At 36.9% G+C, this 21,647-nt stretch overlaps 2 protein-coding genes across 3 annotated transcripts in view; one reads left to right on the top strand and one right to left on the bottom strand.

Moving 5' to 3' along the window:
• Positions 1-13,915, bottom strand: part of arsg (arylsulfatase G) — a 25,836-nt gene extending 11,921 nt beyond the window's left edge. The window contains exons 1-13 of one of the 2 annotated variants that reach the window (XM_084135823.1): positions 13,802-13,897; positions 10,787-10,902; positions 10,033-10,265; positions 9,762-9,949; positions 7,861-7,908; positions 5,906-6,017; positions 5,649-5,783; positions 2,831-3,027; positions 2,647-2,727; positions 2,295-2,403; positions 2,097-2,217; positions 1,894-1,984; positions 902-1,180 (exon numbers count right to left, since the gene is read on the bottom strand). In XM_084135823.1, coding sequence (XP_083991949.1) covers positions 903-1,180; positions 1,894-1,984; positions 2,097-2,217; positions 2,295-2,403; positions 2,647-2,727; positions 2,831-3,027; positions 5,649-5,783; positions 5,906-6,017; positions 7,861-7,908; positions 9,762-9,949; positions 10,033-10,265; positions 10,787-10,870 — 1,677 coding nt within the window. In that variant the 5' untranslated portion in view covers positions 10,871-10,902; positions 13,802-13,897 and the 3' untranslated portion in view covers position 902. Of the gene's footprint in view, positions 1-97; positions 1,181-1,893; positions 1,985-2,096; positions 2,218-2,294; positions 2,404-2,646; positions 2,728-2,830; positions 3,028-5,648; positions 5,784-5,905; positions 6,018-7,860; positions 7,909-9,761; positions 9,950-10,032; positions 10,266-10,786; positions 10,903-13,801 lie in introns of those variants that run through there. The other variant, XM_084135824.1, reaches the window with a different exon arrangement.
• slc16a6a (solute carrier family 16 member 6a) lies at positions 12,969-21,628 on the top strand. The gene is made up of 6 exons (XM_084135826.1): positions 12,969-13,246; positions 16,704-16,954; positions 17,070-17,213; positions 18,839-18,967; positions 19,081-19,872; positions 20,079-21,628. Exons 2-6 carry the CDS (start codon positions 16,717-16,719, stop codon positions 20,303-20,305), a joined length of 1,530 nt encoding a protein of 509 aa, XP_083991952.1. The 5' UTR covers positions 12,969-13,246; positions 16,704-16,716; the 3' UTR covers positions 20,306-21,628.
• The last annotated feature ends 19 nt before the right edge of the window (positions 21,629-21,647 follow it).

Below are 21,647 nucleotides of genomic sequence, written 5' to 3' on the forward strand. Positions count from 1 at the left end.
TTAAAAGTCATGTAGTGTATTCCAGCCTTAAAAGATGCCTTGCAAAATACAAAATTAGTACAGTACTTTTATGTGAAATTATGTGAAAGCATGAATTGGATACAGTGGGTCAATGTTTTATTTCAAATACATTTTTTTTTTTTTTTTTTGTCAGTAATCCTGGGAATATGATTAATGGATTTGTTTGTGGTGGTGCTATCAATCAAGTGACAGAGTTAATATATTTTCAAAGTAATCAACAAAACAATACCATATTACTTTCTTAAATATTAATTTAAGTTATGCGGTCACAGTTATGGCAACAGTATTACCACAAGATGGAGACATGATATCAAACTAGGGAAAGGGAAAGCCAGCTGTTACGCAATTTATGATACTTAATGTAAATGTTTCTATGTTATATATCTTTAAAGTCATTTATATAAAAATCATATGATCAAATTAAACAAATTAATGAATGTAAGATGCATAAATAAAATAAAATAAAATTACAAAAGATCATTTCTTACTGCTGAAAAATAGAGCTTGATTTCTGACCAGTTTTTAGAAAGCACAATCAAACAGTACTCAAAATCAGTCTCTGTGTTAAAAAGGACCCCCAAGTGCCCCCTTACAGGCCCCCAGGGGACCCCAGACCCTGATTTGAAAATCCCTGGTCTAGCTCATCATGAAACAGCAGGATACAAAAGTATTAAAACATCTTGCACATCTAGTTTCCTGTTCCGCAGACTTAACTTTACACATCAGCATATTCTTAGTAAAGTAGTGTGGTTTTCTGGGAAATTGCACTCAATATTTGAACTATGCTCTTCTCAGTGTATAAAATGACAGTGCTTTCAATATGTTGATAGGAACTAACACACTAACAAACAGTGCTGAGTTCAAGGCTGAGTCAACTGACCTCATTTGAGACTGTGACATCGGCAGGCAGGGTGGTTTGGCTGACAGCAGGGGACTGCAGACGGAATCATGGTGTAGTCAGCCGAAGATACCCTGTCTGTGGCGATGTCCCATAGCAGAGCCTCCCTCTCTCTCTCCACTTCCTTCAGGACAGATCTGTACTCTTCACTCTCGGGGTTCAGAGGGGTCTCTTCTGCCTCGTCCTGAGAGAGGTCAAATATCAGAGGGGGGTCGTGATACTGCTGCTGTCCACTCCCTCCACCACACGCCACTGATCCACCTGAGGGAGAACATTAGAACCACTATACCAACCAATACCAGTATATTAACGGAACAAAGGAAAAAAAATCATTTAAATAGTTATTTTAAAGAAATGATATTTGCTCATTTAATATTTAACTTACATTTAACTACATTTTAAATATATAAATTGTAAACAAACTGTTTAAAATGTCTTATTTATCCATTTATTTATCAAAATGTGATTTATTTTTTCACTGTTACATTTAACTACATTTTTAAACATGAATGAAATATGTTTAAAATATGTCTGTTTATATTTAGCAATTTTAAAATGTAACTTATTAATTTGTTATTTTAATGTTACATTTAATTGCATTTTTCAAATGATTAGAGTTTGAAACTATCTACTTATCAATTTAAAAAAAATAATTTATTATTTTAAAACATTAAATAAAAAGTTTATATCTGTTTATCAATTTAAAAATGTAACAGTAAGCAATAAATTAATAAATCACAAAACAGAATTTTTATACAAATGAAATACTTTAAAAATGTCTATTTATTTATCAATTTAAAATGTATTAGTTTATTTTACTTGAGATTGAGATAATGAGATTGAGAAATACTTAATATTTAACTACATTTTTAAGAATAAATTAATTTGTTTAAGATAAGAATGTGTAAAAAAATAATAATAATTATGAATTAATAAATTGATTCTTTCTTTTTTTCCTCTCAAGAAATAGAGACCTGTGATGTAAAAAGCCTTGTGATGTTTCAGCCTGACGGTTTGAAGGTCCCCGAACTGTCCTGCAGCGCCGCTGTTTGGATGCATGAGACTCTGATAATGGGAACAAGAGTTTATTTTAAAAAAGCCAGAGAGAGCAAATTTCACAAGTTTTGTTTAGTTTTGGTCTGTAAAGTAAGTAGTGTGTCATCCAAACTGCCTGTACCCTATGCCCTTCGTCAGAGTCGTTGAGCAGAATGTATGTTATATCAATGCCGTCATAGCGTCGATCCGAAGGTGGTTTCACACCAGCCAGGGAGAGGATGGTTGGGAAGATATCCAGACCACTAAGGATTAAAAGCTAATCATCATATGGTGAAAACAAACACAATCATGTTACACAACGTTCATAATCTTCCAGTACCTCAGCAGGGCGCTGCTGGTGCTGTTGGGTTTGATCTTTTTAGGCCATGTGACCACTGTGGGAACTCTATGACCTCCTTCCCATGCGGTTCTCTTGGCTGAGCCACCACCTGCTCAAAAGAATGAAAACAGACTATAACATGATAATTCAATTAGTGTGTTTGTTATCTAAAACAACTGAAGACAAGTATGAATTCTGCACTCACAGAAAACTCTTGTATGTTCGTTTCATTTGAATATCTGCTATTTATGATAAGTTAAAGGTATGACACCTTACAAAACCATAAAAAGCCATTTGTTTTTAATAAATACATCGAGAGATACTTTTTTATATATGGCAGCTTCTGCATTACCTCTGCTCGTCTGCCATTTTCCAACAAAAGGCCCAACATGCCCAGCAAACTGGCATTTCTGCTCCCACGGGCCATTGTCACCTTATTAGAAATGGATGCATTTCATAAATTTGCAAACAGAGCCTTTAGGAAAGCGACTAATCCCACTGAACACACTGAGTGAAATATGTGCAAAATAACTCACCAGTGAACCATATCAATGTGTTTTCCAGCTGCTCAGTGCTGACCGCCTGCATGATTGTCCCCACCAATGAGTCCATGTCACTGAGGCTGGCTGTGTAAGGATCTTGCGTTGTAACGTTTAGGAAGGTGTTATGGAACAGTGGGACGTGCATGTGAGCAAGAGCCACATACAGCAGGAACGGCTGCTGCTTAGAAATGCTACAGACACATTAACACAAAACAAATAATATTATCCAAATTGTACAGTAACAGAAGACAAATTTTGTTACAGAGGCACAATTTAGTGATACCCTTAAGCTTATCAGCTGATATTAGAGTTGCATTTATTTGATCAGAAATACAGTAAAAATAATAATATTGTGAAATAATATTACAGTTTAAAATAGATGTTTTCTTATATTAATATATTCTAAAATGTAATTTATTCCTATGATGGCAAAGCTGAATTCTTAGCAAAATTACACCAGCCTGTCACATTCCATAATCCTTTAAAATCATTATAATATTTTTGTGAAAATCGTAATGTATTTTTTTTCTTTGATGAATAGAAAGCTCACAATTTTGTAATATCATAAATGACTTTACTCTCACTTTTTATCAATTGGATGCATCCTTGTTGAATAAAATTATTAATTCCTTTAAAAAAATCTTACTGACCCCAAACATGTGAACTGTTTATTGTATCAGTTTCTACTGTACATTTATTTGTGCATGCTAATTTATTTTTTACAGTCTCTCATCATCCATTGCTCACTTAAATGTATTTAAAAACATTAATAATTTAATACCACTGTTAAATTGTCAATATCATTTATTATCAATAAAATTTATTTTACTAAGTGATATTGACTTAAACCTCTTAGGGCCTAGTGGCCACATACGTGGACAGCACATTTTAGCTCTTATGTCCACAATTGTGTTCACTGTTATGGACATGTATGGGGGTACTTACACTGCCATCTGGTGGTGTCAGAAATTAAAAACACACTACGGTCAAAATTCAAAATGGCGGCGAACACAAGGGAAGATGCTAGTGGTAGCTCCATACACAAACGTCGACCAGTTAAGAAGTTCTGTTATATTTCATGGCTTATTCTGATTTAGATATTTATAAAAGCCTTGTATATTTGTCATGACATGCAAATTTGAAAAAAAAAGTGTAAAACTAGCAACTTTGTAGGTCGCTAAACATGAAGTACACATACGTGTACTTATGGACTGAACCTCCTCAAAACAGCTAATATGCTAGTAAAGATGCACACACATAAAATGGGAAAAAGCAAGCTCTGATGCAGCTAAAAAGCTCTCACTCACTCACTCACACACACACTCACTCACTCTCACACACACACACACACACTCAGATGATGTTCTGCTGTTCCTGTAGTGTGCGGAGGCTCAGAGGAAGCGTGAGGCCGAGGAGAGTAGGAGGACACACACACACACACACACACACTGACACACACTCTCTCTCTCTCACTCACACACTCACTCACACACACTCAGATGATGTTCTGTTGTTCCTGTAGTTTGCGGAGGCTCAGAGGAAGCGTGAGGTCGAGGAGAGGAGAGGAGGAGGACACACACACACACACACACACACACACTCAACTCACTCACACACACACTCACACACTCAGATGATGTTCTGTTGTTCCTGTAGTTTGCAGAGGCTCAGAGGAAGCGTGAGGCCGAGGAGAGGAGGACACACACACACTCACTCACACACACACACACACACACTCAGATGATGTTCTGTTGTTCCTGTAGTTTGCAGAGGCTCAGAGGAAGCGTGAGGCCGAGGAGAGGAGGAGGACACTCTCACTCACACACACACACGCACACACACACACACACACACACAAACACACACACACACACACTCAGATGATGTTCTGTTGTTCCTGTAGTTTGCAGAGGCTCAGAGGAAGCGTGAGGCCGAGGAGAGGACTAGGACACACACACACACTCACACACACACACACACACTCACACAAACACACTCAGACGATGTTCTGTTGTTCCTGTAATCCATGTTCCTTGGTTCCTCCATATTAAAAAGCAGTCAGGAAAAAAATTGCTGTGTTCAAGGCAGAAATAAAGAGTTTTTCATTCTATTACACAAAGGTGACTTTATTGTGTTTTATGGAAATTCGGACCATGAGTCCACGTATGTGGACATCATTTTTCTCTAAAAGTACATCATATCAAAAGATGATACTTAGTTTTTATTCTAATTAGGTTCCAATAAGCCCAAATAGCAAAGAGAAATAAAAAATGCATGTAAAAAAACAGCTTGGGCCTTAAGAGGTTAAAACAGTTACAGGTCTCGATTCTCTGTGCAAGTGCACAGCTGAAATGATAAATAAATGAGACTTGGCTGCGCGCACCCCAACAGATGATAATCTATCCTTGGACTGTGTCAAAGGTCAACAATGCAACTTCCCCTGCCTAGCAAACTTGTTTACAGACCAGACCTTATATTGACTGATCAAAGTCCAGAAACAGTTGCCCCTGTGAGTAGCAAAAGTTTTTATAATCCGTTTTTAATCAAGAATGTTTTTTTTGTTTCACCATAAGTGCTGAGCCTAAAACCTGTACAAGACCTTTTTAATTAACATGTTTTACCAAGAAGTTCAAGAGGTTTAATAACCTTTAATAACAATAATAATAGTACAGAATAGAATAGAAAGTAAAACTCATTATAAAAAGCGCAATTTGCCAGGAAGTCAAACCACTGTGGAAATGAGCTCAGGTTGCTATCCAAATCAGAAATATATGACTTTCTGTATAGAATTGGAGTCAGAGTGTGAACATACCTGGCTGTAAATATCTGCTTGACTGCCACTCTGGCATATCGGTCTTTAAGGCTCCATGTATCCAAAGGTTGTTCAATTATCGTCTCATTTTCAAACAGAGGTAGTGCCACTTGAGTGTAGCATCCTTCATGCTTCCTGACGAGTGAACATTTGACATATTTCAGTAAAGCACGAGACATAGGCCTATAAAAAACCTCAGGCTATATGGCGTCTGATGTGTGTTTTGACTTAATGATGACCTGGAAAGTAACACACACCTAGTAGTATACTGATTAAGGACGCAGGGAGGGCAGCTGGGAAGGTCGAGGCCTGGTTCATCAGTGCAGCCCATGTCATTACTATAAGGAATACCGAAGTAATAGTCAAAACCTGTAGTGTGAACACACAAAAGTAAGCATATCCTCATGAATTAACTCAAAATAAATGAATAAATGAAAAAAAAATTACATATCAAATTCATGTCAAGAAATGTTATAAAAATATATGTACAAACGCACACACATACATGCATACAGTGCCTTTCTTTTTTTTTTCACATTTTGTTATGTTGCTGCCTTATGTTAAACTACTTTAAATAACTTTTTTTTTTCACATCAATCTACACTCCATACACCATTATGACAAAGCAAAAAACTAATTTGTGACAACTTAGTCACAAAAACTGAAATAAATAGCCTACATTGCATAAGTATTTGTATCCTTAACTCAGTGCTTAGTTGAAGCACCTTTACAACCTTTAAAGTCTTTAAAGTTTTTTTTGGGTATGATGCGACAAGCTTTGCACATCTGCATTTGGTGATTTTCTGCTATTCTTCTCCTCAGATTCTCTCAAGCTCTGTCAGGTTGGACGGGGACCACCGGGTTTCTCCAGAGATGTGCGATTGGGTTCAAGCACAGGCTCTGGCTAGGCTACTCAAGGACATTCACCGAGTTGTCCATAAGCCACTCTTACATTGTCTTAGCTGTGTGCTTAGGGTCATTGTCCTGTTGTAAGGTGAACCTTCTGCCCTGTCTGTCCTGATCGTACAGGAGATGAGCAGTGTGCATGGTTCCCTCCATACATGATGCTTGGAACTGAGGTTCATCAGACCAGAGAATGTTGTTTCTCACAGTCTAAAAGAGTCCTTTAAGTGCTTTTCTGCAAATTCCAAGTGTGTTTTCATGCGTCTTTGTTCCAAACTTCTTCCATTAAGGATTATGAAGGCTACATGCTTCTGTGAACCTTCAATACAGCTGAATTTTTTTGTAGTCTTCCCCAGATCTGTGTATTGACACAATTTTGCTCTAATATGCATTTTCAGCTGTTAGACCGTTTATTGAGAAAGGTGTTTATTGGTGTTTGCCTTTCCAAATCATACCCATTCATTTGAATTTGCCACAGGTTACTTTAACTCCACTCGAAGTGTAGTAACATCTACAAGCGAAATTTCAAGTGTCCCAGACAGTGCTGGGTAAGTTACCCTAAAGAAGTAATTAATTACTTGCTACTAATTAAATCTTCAACAGTGTAATTAGATTACTATACTAACTACTCTCTCTAAAAAGTATTGCATTACTTATTACTTTCTAAATTCCATATCAACCTCGACCAGTTGAACAATACAAGGATAGACATGAAACTGCTCTTTTAATTCTTTCAAATAAATAATATAAAATTGCATAAATTATTATTGAACTGACAAAAGTATTTAAAGGGAGGTTACATTATAAACATACATTTTAACATTAGATGTAAAATTTTGATGTTAAATCTACTATTGTTTTATATAGAATTGTTCTACTGTCTATACAGTATTTACTATAAGTATGAGTAACTGTAATTCAATTATAATTGCATTATACCCAACACTGGGCCCAGAAAAGGGTATGAATACCATGCAATGTAATAATTTCAGTTTTTTATTTTTAATAAATTTGCAAAGTTGTCACAAATCAATTTTTTTGCTTTGTCATAATGGTGTATGGAGTGTAGATTGATGTGAACAAAAAGTAATTTAAAGTAGTTTAACATAAGGCAGCAACATAACAAAATGTGAAAAAATGACTTTCACAAGGCACTGTATGAATGTACATATATATATTCAAATGTATACATATATATATTATATATATTGTTTATTAATACATTTTTATTTAACAGTAATTCATCTTTAAAAATATCATGCATAATTAAAACAGATTAAAATTGAATAAAAAAGGAACAAAATTGTACCTCTATGAACAGGATTGTAGGAACCATTGTGTCCAAGGTGCCATTTTCCTGTTTTAAAAGCAATAAATTATATTAGAAGGCTCGAAATTGTGACCATTTGGTTGCATATGCTCCTGATATTTAATCTGTGCAGCCTAAAAATATATTTGGGTGCATATGTGCGAGTGCAAATAATGGTTGTGGTGCGACTTGTTTTCATTTCTCTAGAAAACGTTAGCAAATTACTGCAGTGTGTACCTTATGTGCGCTGATACGCGGTGGCCGGACCATCATTCTATCCAGCGTTACATAACCAATCAAACTTCATCCTTACGTTCTTAACTTCAAAGCAGATTTTAGATTGGTTAATAAAAGGCTGATTTGACGTTTACTTGACTGACACGAACCTGAAAAACGCGTTTGGTGTGAACGGCTCTAGGAGAGAAGAGGAAACGAACGCTGACAGCTTTCTTTTGTAAGCCGTCACCTAAAGAGGTGGAACACGCCAATGCTGATGGTGAGGATGTTTTTTTTTTTACATTTTTTTATTAATATTAATACATAGCTTATTTAGTATTATATAGCAATAAATGATTAATATCATAATAAATACTTTGCTTGTTTCGTTAATGGATGAATCAACGTTTTTTGAACGAATCTCTAGAATGAATGATTCAATAACAAATACAGGTGCTCTAAGCGATGTTGGGTGACGTCACTTCTTGTTGACGTTCGAAGTATTGTCAAACAAAACGGAGGCTAGCTCGACCCTCCCTCCTCCTCCTCCTCATCCCGTCCCCTCCCCCTCCCTTCTGTGCTTCCTGAAACAGTCATGAACCATTTAGAAAAAACAAACTGGATTTACCCACCTGTCCAGCAAAAACAGAACCACCTGAATATCAGATCGGAAGCCCTTCTGCCGGCGGAGTTCTCGCCACCTTTTGAACGCTTTTCCGATGTAAATTCGGGACTTCGCATTCCTTATCCTTTTCCCTATTTGTTGCTATTTGTTCATCGAAATGTCGTCTCTTTGGTCGTGTGTCGGCCATATCAAAATTCTCAAGAATATACAATTTTAACGTTAGTCGTTGTTAGGACATCTCTCCTCTAGATAACTTCTCTCTTCATGCTTCTCTCTCCTCCACTCACCACACCCCCCTTCATGTGCACGCGCACTAACCCCCCAACACCCAGCCCCAAATCATTCTTGTCGGTTATTGGCTGGAACACTGTTTGTTATGTTTCGTGGTCCAGGCTGGGCCAGTTTGTTTTTCTTGCCGTTTGTGGAGCCTGGGCTGTCTACAGAGACTGCATTTTTTTACAGTGTGTTCAGGGGACAGGCAGCTAGCGGATAGTGAGGAGATGTTTGTTGGATGTGACAAAAAATGTTTTGGCCTAAAAAACGTGTGACATCGCTTAGAGCACCTTTAAGTCTCTTGTCGGCACCTAGTGGAGTAACAATGTAATCGATACAATTGTTATCTGAAGCTCCATGTTACTTTCAAAAGGTGCTTTTCTCTATTTTGATCGCTTGTGTAGACGTCAGTGTTTATATCCAAACTATAATCTTTAATTCTGGTTCCAATTCAAGTTCTTCTGTGATAGTAAAAATATTTGTAACACAGAAATAACAATACGGTGTAGTTGAATATACTCTCTGGGTCCTTAATTTTTGCTGGTGCTCCTAACTTTTTGAAGTTCGAGCCCTGATCGAGCCTTATTTCGAGCCCTGATATAAGCACTATAAATAAATGGAAAAGAAATATTACAACATATGAGTTCAGCTCGGAAGGCTTATTAGTTGCCATGGCTACAATGCAAATTTGTTAATCAGGAACTAATCTCAGCACAGTGTAGAGTTCATTGCTCCCAGGACATTAATAATGTTATTCTCGGCATGTTCTCAGAGTTTCTGTACTTACCGATCATCGCTGTATAATAACCTGCCTCATGCAGGAGCTGAGCAAATGTTGTCTCATTGAGTGGCAGTCCCGCGACTGACCGCACTGCAAAATTATGAGTGACCCCATTGCGCAGCCCGTGTCTGCCGGTCAAGAGGGCAGCGCGTGACGGTGAGCATGTGGAGGCAGGAGAGTGGAAGTCTGTGAATCTTCAAATCATAAGCACCCATAATTAGACATAATCAGACACAAAACTGAGGCATGCATAGCCAAATTATAATAACAACACTACCTTTTGCCCTTCAGCATTAATGAGTCCAGCCAGGGTGTTGGTGTGAAGTTATCAGGCCTGTTCACCCAGAGGTCCCCCCACCCAATGTCATCGGCTAAGATAATGATGAAATTGGGTCGTTCCTTCTCACCAGTTTTGTCCTCCTTTCTAATATGGCTTTTGATATGATGAACCAGTCCAAAGAACAGGAGCAGTGCACATAATCCAAACTGTGCCATTTTTAAATGCCAAATCTAAAAAAAAAATTAAAAAAAAATTAAACAGTCATTTAAATAATGATATATTTGGCAGAGAAAAACTAATACTCTGATTGCTACTTCAAATTCTAATAAAAAAAAGTAGTATAAAACACAACGTGTTTAATGAATCAGGCCAGTCCGAGAGGGGTTCTGTGGCAGGGTTATAATAGTGAAAAAAATTTAAACTATATATATATATATATATATATATATATATATCATTAGTTGAAATAAAATAAACATTAACTGAAATAAAATACTTAAAAAAATGTTTTTATTTTATTTCAGCTTGTTGCCAAAGCACAATTTCTTATTTTCATTTCGTTAAATCTGATGTACTAAAATAGCTAAAACTAAAACTGAAATACAAAAATTATAAAAACGATATATTTTTGAAAATTATAATAAAAATTACAAAAAAGAACTAAAATTAAAAATAAAAACTTAAGTATCAATGATACTAAAATTACAATGGTCAGCAGGGATACCATATGATCTCAAAATAATTTACCCACCTGTCCAGCAAAACACCCTTTGAACACCCTGCTATTTTGCAAGTTCTCCCACTTGGAAATCATGGAGGGGTCTGAAATTGTCATCGTAGGTGCATGTCCACTGTGAGAGACATAATCTAAAAAAAAAAATCCAGAAATCACAATATATGATTTTTTAACTATTTATTTGTATGATACAGCTGCAAATAAGTATTTGAACACCTGTCTATCAGCTAGAATTCTGACCCTCAAAGACCTGTTAGTCTGCCTTTAAAATGTCCACCTCCACTCCATTTATTATCCTAAATTAGATGCACCTGTTTGAGGTCGTTAGCTGCATAAAGACACCTGTCCACCCCATACAATCAGTAAGAATCCAACTACTAACATGGCCAAGACCAAAGAGCTGTCCAAAGACACTAGAGACAAAGTTGTACACCTCCACAAGGCTGGAAAGGGCTACGGGGAAATTACCAAGCAGCTTGGTGAAAAAAGGTCCACTGTTGGAGCAATTATTAGAAAATGGAAGAAGCTAAACATGACTGTCAATCTCCCTCGGACTGGGGCTCCATGCAAGATCTCACCTCGTGGGGTCTCAATGATCCTAAGAAAGGTGAGAAATCAGCCCAGAACTACACGGGAGGAGCTGGTCAATGACCTGAAAAGAGCTGGGACCACCGTTTCCAAGGTTACTGTTGGTAATACACTAAGACGTCATGGTTTAAAATCATGCATGGCACGGAAGGTTCCCCTGCTTAAACCAGCACATGTCAAGGCCCGTCTTAAGTTTGCCAATGACCATTTGGATGATCCAGAGGAGTCATGGGAGAAAGTTATGTGGTCAGATGAGACCAAAATAGAACTTTTTGGTCATAATTCCACTAAACGTGTTTAGAGGAAGAAGAATGATGAGTACCATCCCAAGAACACCATCCCTACTGTGAAGCATGGGGGTGGTAGCATCATGCTTTGGGGGTGTTTTTCTGCACATGGGACAGGGCGACTGCACTGTATTAAGGAGAGGATGACTGGGGCCATGTATTGCGAGATTTTGGGGAACAACCTCCTTCCCTCAGTTAGAGCATTGAAGATGGGTCGAGGCTGGGTCTTCCAACATGACAATGACCCGAAGCACACAGCCAGGATAACCAAGGAGTGGCTCTGTAAGAAGCATATCAAGGTTCTGGCGTGGCCTAGCCAGTCTCCAGACCTAAACCCAATAGAGAATCTTTGGAGGGAGCTCAAACTCCGTGTTTCTCAGCGACAGCCCAGAAACCTGACTGATCTAGAGAAGATCTGTGTGGAGGAGTGGGCCAAAATCCCTCCTGCAGTGTGTGCAAACCTGGTGAAAAACTACAGGAAACGTTTGACCTCTGTAATTGCAAACAAAGGCTACTGTACCAAATATTAACATTGATTTTCTCAGGTGTTCAAATACTTCTTTGCAGCTGTATCATACAAATAAATAGTTAAAAAATCATACATTGTGATTTCTGGATTTTTTTTTTTTTAGATTATGTCTCTCACAGTGGACATGCACCTACGATGACAATTTCAGACCCCTCCATGATTTCTAATTGGGAGAACTTGCAAAATAGCAGGGTGTTCAAATACTTATTTTCCTCACTGTATGTCATGTAGATATATATGATACATCATTAATAGTTATTTTAATGGCGTTGCCATGTAAAAAAAAATCATAAAGTATGTAAATACATTAATAAGGTACTATATGATTGATATTTTAAGTGTCTGATAGAATGTGTAATGTACCATGCTCTATCTTTCTATGCACTAGCCTAAGTGTTTCTCTAACTGGCAGAGACCCTTGAATCACATAAATGTACATCCATTTAATTGTATTAATGATATAGCCTAGTAGTCAAACTAACAGTACACTATAAAAAAGTAACATCTAAATTACCTAGTTTTATTCAAGTCAAAAATATTATATATTGTTTAACATCACTGAATCAACTTAAATAAAGTTATACCAACAAAATTAGTTTTTAAGGGGTAAATTAGGCAGAAATAGCTCTTTAATGTAGCAATTAGAGGTTGCCACTTTTTCACAGCATAAAGCCCTCTGGATGTCTCTGCGGAGAGTCTTTTCACGGTCGGGTTTGAGCAGATCTTATTGGCTTATGTAACAAACTTTACCTAATACAAAAGTCCTTTTAAATCGTTCAGAACAGTTACTCATGCAGTTCCGACTTTACACTATAGTGGGGAAGAAGAGACAGAGGCACACAGCATGTTCCTTTGACATTCCAACTCAAGGGAAAGGGGGGGTTGCTGGTGTGGCGTTTCATTCAACATTGATTGTAAACCAATCCTCAACTTACTCAACAGCTGTAACCTCCCACCATAGAGGAGCTCAGTGTTTGAGGCAGTGAGAGCACCACATGGACTCACTCTTGGCAGTGGACACACCACAGCACAGCAGAAGATCAGCAACATTCCCCTCTCTCATAGGAACAGGTGAGTACTCTTTCTTGTTTTGGTTGTTAAATGTTATATCAATGGTTGAGTGAATCCTTCTACTAAACTCCTATTGACATTGGTCAGTTAAGTGCCCCACACAAGAATATACGCAGGAAGACACTAGGACACACGTATGTGTTCTTTATCATAGAAACGACCACGTGACAAGGAGCTGAGAAAACATGCAGGAGAATCTAACGGAGAAGCTGGTGGAAGATGATTCGGGGGGGAAAAAATATGCTAACTCACCTTACTGTTGATAACGTGCAAAGTGATTTAGGAAAAACAAACAGACGTGCTCAAACATGAAATAATAATTTTTAAATTAATTATACTTAATATATGTTTAATAAATGTTTATTTGGGACAATATAATACCACACAGGAGTTACAGCGGTAACGTTGTTGAGGAAGTTTAGCGGTCTAGTATTAACTTAGCTGTAACAACATTGGAAAGAAAGACTAAGAAATACAAACTTGAGCTTTAAACTGCATAGAAAGCTATATTATGACTTAATATAATATTATGAGACTCATTAAGGCTCACCTTACCTAATGCTGAGCGATGACTTCATTGAAAGTTTTTCAAACGTTGTTCTGCTGCCTAAAGCGCATCAGTTTGTTAACACTCGAGTCTCGCCGCCCCTCTCGTGAGGTAACATCCCTCTGGAAACGCTACAGCGTTCCCACTGGGTGCCACTCAGTGTTGCCAGATGTAGGCTACGATCATTTTGACCTCTGTACGATGTACGATAAATAATGAAAAAAATCCCATAATGAACGATCATTTCAGAATTGTGTGACATTTCAAATGATGGTCGATGTAATCATAGGGATTCTATACTCATTGATCTAGCTGTGGATTCTACGTCTACCGGAATGATTGTGAGGAGAACGTGAACGTGGTGTTTTTTTTTGTTTTTGTTTTTTATTAACTATTTTACAAAGAAGAAACAGCACTGCATTGAATACATTAATAAAAAATAAATAAATAAATAAACAAAAAATAAATAAATAAAAACAATAACTGACTCCTCAACCAGTAAGAAAAAAACGTACATAGTTCTTAAGAAACTTGTTGTTCTTACTGTTATCAATGAGTTTAAGAGATTTTACAATAAGGGAAATCTCAGCAATAAAGACGTCAAATCTAGGCAAAGTCTTTGTGTTTGTGAATAAAAAATTTACAATGCAACACAAAGAAATTAACAACACTATCAATAGCATAGTCACTCCCAGAAAAAATAGAGAAATATATCCTTCAATGAAAAGTTTAAATCACATTTGATAAAGTGAGAAAGATAACAACCCAAGCTCTCCCAAAGAGGTTTCCTGAATGTGGTGGTGTTACTTGTCTTCCATCTAATGTCTTCTCGGCCAATCATCATGGAGAATGACTCTCTCATGAGCACAATTTGATGTTCTTTGTGTATATTGTATACAATGTTGTATATCATTATGTCATCTCTGTATGTTTTGCAAGAAGAAGAAAAAAGTAAAAAAAAAAATAAAAAAAAGTTAACATAGGCCTGCTTACCTGCCACAGCGCTTTAGGTCAGTTTTCTTTTCAAGTCGATAGTTTAGCAATAAAGTAATTTTCAGGTTGTGTCAAAAAGTTGTTGGTCTATAAATTGCTGTATTCTGTACGTTTGACTCGTGTACTATAATTTTCTTCCAAATACGATAATTTTGAGCTTCTGGTACGATACTTGGATATTTCCAATCTGGCAACACTGGTGCCACTCAAACGGAAGGCTGCAGCATCCTAGAGACTAGTGAGGGTGTGTGTGTTCTTAGTCATTAGTTCTTAGTTCTTAGTGTGTCCTAGTCCAGTCCTTCGGAGGCTTGGAGGCTATAGAGTCCTTCTCAGCACTAAACACTAGAATGAGACGGTCTATTAAGTGTGCACGGCTACGTCACAAATGTTTCCGCCACCACGGACTCACGACACAAAAATACTTTGCATCAAAAACCTTTATATCAATTGGCTTTCTATTATTGCAATCGTCAGTGGTCTCCTAGTGGCCTACATTATTGGCAGTTTAGTGTTAGAAGCCTAATAATTAATTTACACCCAAACAAAATATAACGTTTATGCCTTCATCTCCAAAAACATAATATTTTGTCTTACATTTCATAATGCACATTTTGTAATGAATAGTACTGACTAGTTGTCCATCAGTTCTTTTTTGTGAATTGGAATGTGTGCAAAGGATTGTGGGTGATTGAAGGAAGTGAAGGATACTCTTGATGCATCCTTCAAAATGAACTGAATGAAGGACGCGAAACAAAGGCTGCCTTCCAAGGTTCCTTCAAACTGAGATGGCCTTTCAGCGGTGCTTGATGACGTGGTAGCTGCCATCATTGCTGCCTTATAGGACGCAGCCTTCCATTTGAGAACTAAGCACCCACTGTTCGCCGCTTTTCACAAAGTTTTGTTCTTTTTTAAGACATGGTCTGTAAATTGAAGGTCTAGCCACGCCCTAACCCTACCCATGATCTAGCCTAAATTAGGTAAAGCTCCACCCATTAGGCCTACGTCTAGAGAGGGTGAGCAGGATGTCATTTGGTAGCCTGGCTCCACCATCCTACGTACTCCCGTTCAATTTTCATTTTCCTTCAGTAAGTTGTCTGGGTTTGCGGTATATTCGCAGGTTTTCTCCGGCCAATTTTTAACCGGTCCAATCAGCGAACAGAGGGAGTGGCTGAGAATTATGACGTTAGCGATTGGTTATGGCAGATCCAGAGTGGCTCTGGGCAGATCCAATAGTTTTAAACTTCAACAGAGAACCCGCCTTCAAGGAAGTTAACGCTTGTCAATGGGGAGTGGCCAGACTCTCTGTACAAATGAAATGTATGAGAGTCTGGTAGGACCAGGCTAGTCATTTGGCACCACTTGATAAAAATGTTTCACCTACCACAGGAGGTCAACATAAATTTATATGATCTGTTTTTTATTTTCAATTCATTTTTGTATGTGATGCATTTTTAAACCCCGTTACCTAAATGTGGATCTACAGTGTCAAACTGATTTGTGCGATTGTGCCATTTTCTACCAATAACATTTAATAAACATCTAAACATCAATAAACATCAAATTCAAAAATTAATACAATTTAGATGCAACATGGTTACAAGTAACAGGTATGTCTTTAACATAATAGCACATAGTAGCTTATTATTTGTATACTATAGAATTTTTTAGTATTCGAATTTTTAGATTTAGCAGTTGTTTGAAATTTAAATTAAATATAAAAGTTGTTCATAGAATTATCAACCATGTACATTTAAGTTAAGTTTTTCCATATATTGCTTGGTTGCATTGTGGACATGTCTCTTTATGAATGATGATAGATGTGTTTAAATACATTTTACTGATGGATGTGAGTGGCTGTAAAAGTTGATAGACTTATAAACTTAATATAGTTAACATTTGTCTTTGTCACATTCACAGGTCATAGGTCAAAATGGCACAGTGGATTTTCCGACTGAAAGGTTGCCTTGGCTCTAAAGTGTACTCAGAGGTCCCAGATGGTGGTTGGGGTTGGATTGTGGCTGTGGCCTTTTTCCTGGTGGAGATGTTCACTTATGGGGTTATCAAAAGTTTTGGGATTTTCCTCAAGGACCTAATGAGTGATTTTGGGGAGAGCAACAGTCGAGTATCATGGATCATTTCAATATGTGTCTTTGTTATGACTTTCACAGGTAAAAACTGTCACTTTTGCTTTAAATTTTAGAACTCCGCTTAGCTGCATGTTGACTCTTTATACAGTATGTGTTCATTTCTGTGACTTTGGCATCCATGTCTATGCCCCTTCAGCTCCTTTATCATCAGTGCTGAGTAATCGATTCGGCTTCCAGCCAGTTGTGATGTTTGGTGGATTTCTCATATCTCTGGGCACAATCTCAACTGCATTCACCAGCTCCATCAATCAGATGTACATCAGTATTGGGATTGTGACTGGTAGGTAGAGCCTTGCACTATACATACACTATCGTTCAAAAGTTTAGGGTCAGCATGATTTTTAAAAAATAAATTAATAGGCCTATTTTTATTCACCAAGGATGCATTAGACTGAACAAAAGTAAGAGTAAAAAGTACTGTATACTTCATAATGTTGCAAAAGATATTTATTTCAAATAAATGCTGTTCTCTTGAACTTTCTATTCATTAAAGAACCATGGGAAAAATGTATCAGTTTCCACAAAAATATTAAGCAGCACAGCCCGGTTTCAACATTGATAATAAGGAATATTTTATGAGCACCTAATCAACATATTAGAATGATTTCTGAAGAATCATGTGACACAGAAGACTTTCTGTATCAGAAACAGATTGCATGTTCCATAGTTTAGCAATGTTTCTGAGGTTTCTAAGGCTGTTTTTGTAATATATTAAATATGATTTTCGAAAGACAAGTTGCTGTCTAATATAACACCCAGGTCTTTTACTACGGAGGATGAAGTAACAGTACATCCTTCTAAATGCAAAATGCAGGTTTTTGGTCCAATAAGTAATACCTTAGTCTTATCTGAATTTAATAAAAGAAAATTACTGGTCATCCAATATTTAACATACTCTGTCAACTTGGATAACACGGCATAACAGTGGAAACTAGGAATGATCTAAACAACCTTAATGCCTGTCCCTGGTATTCAGGGACAGACATTAAGGTGGTTTAGATCATTCCTATCAGACCGTTACCATTTTGATAAACGGGAAAAAATTGTCATATGATAAGATAGCATAAGAAAACTTCAGTAAATTATGGAGTGCCACAAGGGTCTGTGTTAGGCCCTCCGCTATTTTCAATATAAATGCTGTCACTTGGTAATATTATAAGAAAACATGGAATTAGTTTCCACTGTTATGCCGTGTTATCCAAGTTATTCAACAAAAAATAAATAAAAATGAATCACAAATGTGATGTTTATCTAAAGTCATTTTTCCTTATTAGTATGGTTGAATTGGATCATTGAAGGTCAGCAGTAAATACATTGGTTAATAAAGTGAGATTAAATACATAAAGTATTATTGTGTAATAATTTAACATATTTAATTATTGCAGGCTTGCAAATTATTCTGAGTTTGCATTTCACTATTTTTATTCATTTTGAGGAATACTGAATCTGTTTTTGTGCAAGTGAGATGCGTAAATGCATGCTCACTTTAGTCTAGAACTACTAGTTACTTATTTGAAAAAATAAGTAAGAAAAACTAGTTACTTATTTAATAAGTAACTAGAACTACTAGTTACTTATTTCCTTATCTGGAAACTCAGATATTTTGTTGTAAATTTAAAAGTAATGTGTTACATTACTAGTTACTTGAAAAAAGTAATCTTATTAGGTAACTTGCATTACTTGTAATGCGTTACCCCCAACACTGTTCATATCTGTTAGATGTTTATATTTAATATATTAGTATATAATATATAAGTACAACTAAACTTGTCCAGAATTGTCTGTAAATAAAGACATTTTACAATAAAAACTAATAATGTATATGTTTGATTGAAAAGATTGATTTACCAGCTATCAGCAAAAGAAAGCATCTAATGATTTTCAGATGTCTTTTCCTCTCTGTAGGACTGGGTTACTGTTTGACATTTCTGCCAACCGTCACAATCTTGTCCCAGTACTTCAGCAGGCGTCGTTCTGTGGTCACAGCCATGGCCTCCACTGGAGAGTCATTTGCCATATTTGCTTTTGCTCCAGGTGAGGGCAGGCGTGCTCAACTGCAAGCTAATACCATCAAATATTATGTGTTATTATGTCGAAGTATGTATGTTATTACGAAGAGTCGCTCATATTGTTCCTTGTTTCTGCAGCGTTCACAGCTCTTAAGAACTGGATTGGCTGGAGGTACACAATGGTGGTGATTGGAACGTTGCAGGGCATCGTTATTGTCTGTGGGGCTCTGCTCCGTCCCATAGTCATCAAACCAAAGTCTTCTCCAACAGAAACTGAGCAGAAAATCACATCCTCTCTCCCTGAAGAACAAATGCAAGGTTCTGTGAGCTCTGGAGATTCAGGTGTACAGTCAGTTGATGAGCTGGAACGGGACCTCAAATCTGGGAAGGAACAGGGAGAAGCTGAACCACTTCAGATCCTCCCAAAACAACAGGACTTTATGAGTAAAAATAAGCTCTTGGATTTGACTGTGCTAAAAGAAGGTAGTTTTTTGTGTTATTCAGCTTTTGGTCTCTTTGCAACACTGGGCTTTTTTGCCCCACAGCTGTATGTGGTGGAGCTCAGCGCCAGTTTGGGTACCGATAGAGACAAGGCTGCCTATATGCTGTCAACAATGGCCATCGCTGAGATCTTTGGACGTCTCTCTATCGGATGGGTCCTGAACTGGGGGCACATCAGGAAGATATATGTACTTCTCGTATGCGTGTCACTGATGTGCTTAGTCCTGGTGTTGTTCACTGTGGTAAATGGCTTCTGGGGACTATCAGTGTGCAGTGTGCTTTATGGCTTCCTACTCGGGAACATTGCATCCACGCACATCCCAATGTTGGCCGAGGATGATGTCGTAGGGATCCAGAGGATGCCCTTAGCTGTAGGCGTCTATGTCTGTATTCAGAGCTTTGCAGGACTGGCTGGTCCACCATTAGGAGGTAAGAACAACTGGATTTCTTATTATCAATGTTGAAAACTGTTGTGCAGTTTTTTTTCCAACTTTTGATAAATTTAATGCATCCTTGCTGAATAAGTATTCATTTCTCCAAAAAAAATCTTACTGACCCCAAACTCTTCAACAATAGTGTATATAAAATGCAAACCTAAACAAGCAACTTACTGTATTTGCCCCCAAATATTCTAGGTGTCCTTGTGGATATTACACAAAGGTACAGTGCTGCATTCTACTCCTGCGCTGCGGGAATGGGACTAGGTGCCATCTTCCTTGGGTTCGTACGTCCAGCTAAGACAGGTCATCTGTGTTCAAGGAGGGATTGTGGACAGAATAAACCCACAGTGGAGCAAGTGTCCAAAGACAAAGACAGGCCAGAGGAATTCCTAGAATTGGATATCCAAGATATTAAGTCTTGAAAAAAAGACTTCCTTTGTGAATTTAACTGAACTGATCTATCAGACCTGTTGATAACATAGGAAACATTTTACAGCTGAATGTATCTGCAGAACAACTACATTATGATTCATAATAATTGCTTAAGGGGTTAGTTCACCCAAAAATTTAAATTCGGTCATCACTGACAAACAAGAACCAGAGTTTTGGTGTCAAGCAAGTTGATACTTTATTTAACGAATATTTTATTTACTCTACGCATATGCATTGATCAATGTCTGTATGGGAATAAAAGCCTAAATCAAATCTGTTAATCATATAAAATGTTTCTTCAAAAAACTTGGATTAAACAGTTCGATTCATATGAATTTATTTACTATCCCTTTATGAACTAGTGTCAAAGTTTTGGTGGAACGGACGTTCAAAATAGAGACAGAAATCTCTCAGGTTTCATTAAAAATATCTTCATTTGAGATTCGAAGATGAACAAGTCTTATGGGTTTGAACAACATGAGATGTGAAATGATGATGACTGAATGATGACAGAATTATAATTTCCGGGTGAACTGTCCCTTTAAGATGTGCAATTGTTGTTTATACCTGAGATCATAAATGTAATTATTATAGTACATTATATTAGCAGTAGCTGTCATGATAAGCTATTATTAGACTTGAAAGTAAACACTAGGACTTTTGTTGATCAGAGTCCCAGATACAAAAGAAACAAACATAATCTGTAACAGGAAACCAAATTTTTGTGGTTTTAGCGATTATAGGTAATGGGTGACTACTAGGCACTGATGGGCTAAAATGTTATTCTTTATTTTATTCTTCTTTATATCATGCATCATCTCCCAATTGTGTGTTATAATGTCAGAATTGCGAGATGTAAAAAAGTCAGAATCAGCTTTTTTATTTTTATTTTTTATTCTGTGGTGGAAACAGGCTTCCACAGTTCATGGTGTTGTTTAGTCTTTCAATGCTGATGATAGTGTTTTCAACTGTGGATAACACTTATATATCTATTAAATAGAGATACTGTGAATTCAATGCTTTACAGAGCTCAGGTTGATGCAACTGTGAAATGAAGTTGAAGGATGTCCAATGTAATGCAAAGCCAAATTCAAATGTGAAAGTGTCTTATATGACCGCTTCATCACTTACCTCTTTAGGTAAAACTGTATTTGTTGTTATCGAACAACTGTCACATGACTTGAATTTTATAACTGGAAAGGAATTATATGCTGTATGTTCAGTGGAATGTGAATGTGCAATGTTCTCTTCTCTTTCTGCACAAAAGACAATCTTTAAATCAGATAAAAAATAAATAAATACATACTTTTTTTAGACTGCTGTCTGATAATT

This window comes from Abramis brama (assembly GCF_963993115.1).
Source record: "Abramis brama genome assembly, chromosome: 14".
Taxonomy (NCBI): Eukaryota; Metazoa; Chordata; class Actinopteri; order Cypriniformes; family Leuciscidae; genus Abramis; species Abramis brama.

Bases quoted from the DNA above. Each gene is read 5' to 3' on its own strand.
- slc16a6a (XM_084135826.1), top strand. From the start codon at position 16,717: ATGGCACAGTGGATTTTCCGACTGAAAGGTTGCCTTGGCTCTAAAGTG. The intron at 16,955-17,069 runs GTAAAAACTGTC...ATGCCCCTTCAG, and splicing joins CTTTGTTATGACTTTCACAG to CTCCTTTATCATCAGTGCTG. The intron at 17,214-18,838 runs GTAGGTAGAGCC...TCCTCTCTGTAG, and splicing joins CAGTATTGGGATTGTGACTG to GACTGGGTTACTGTTTGACA.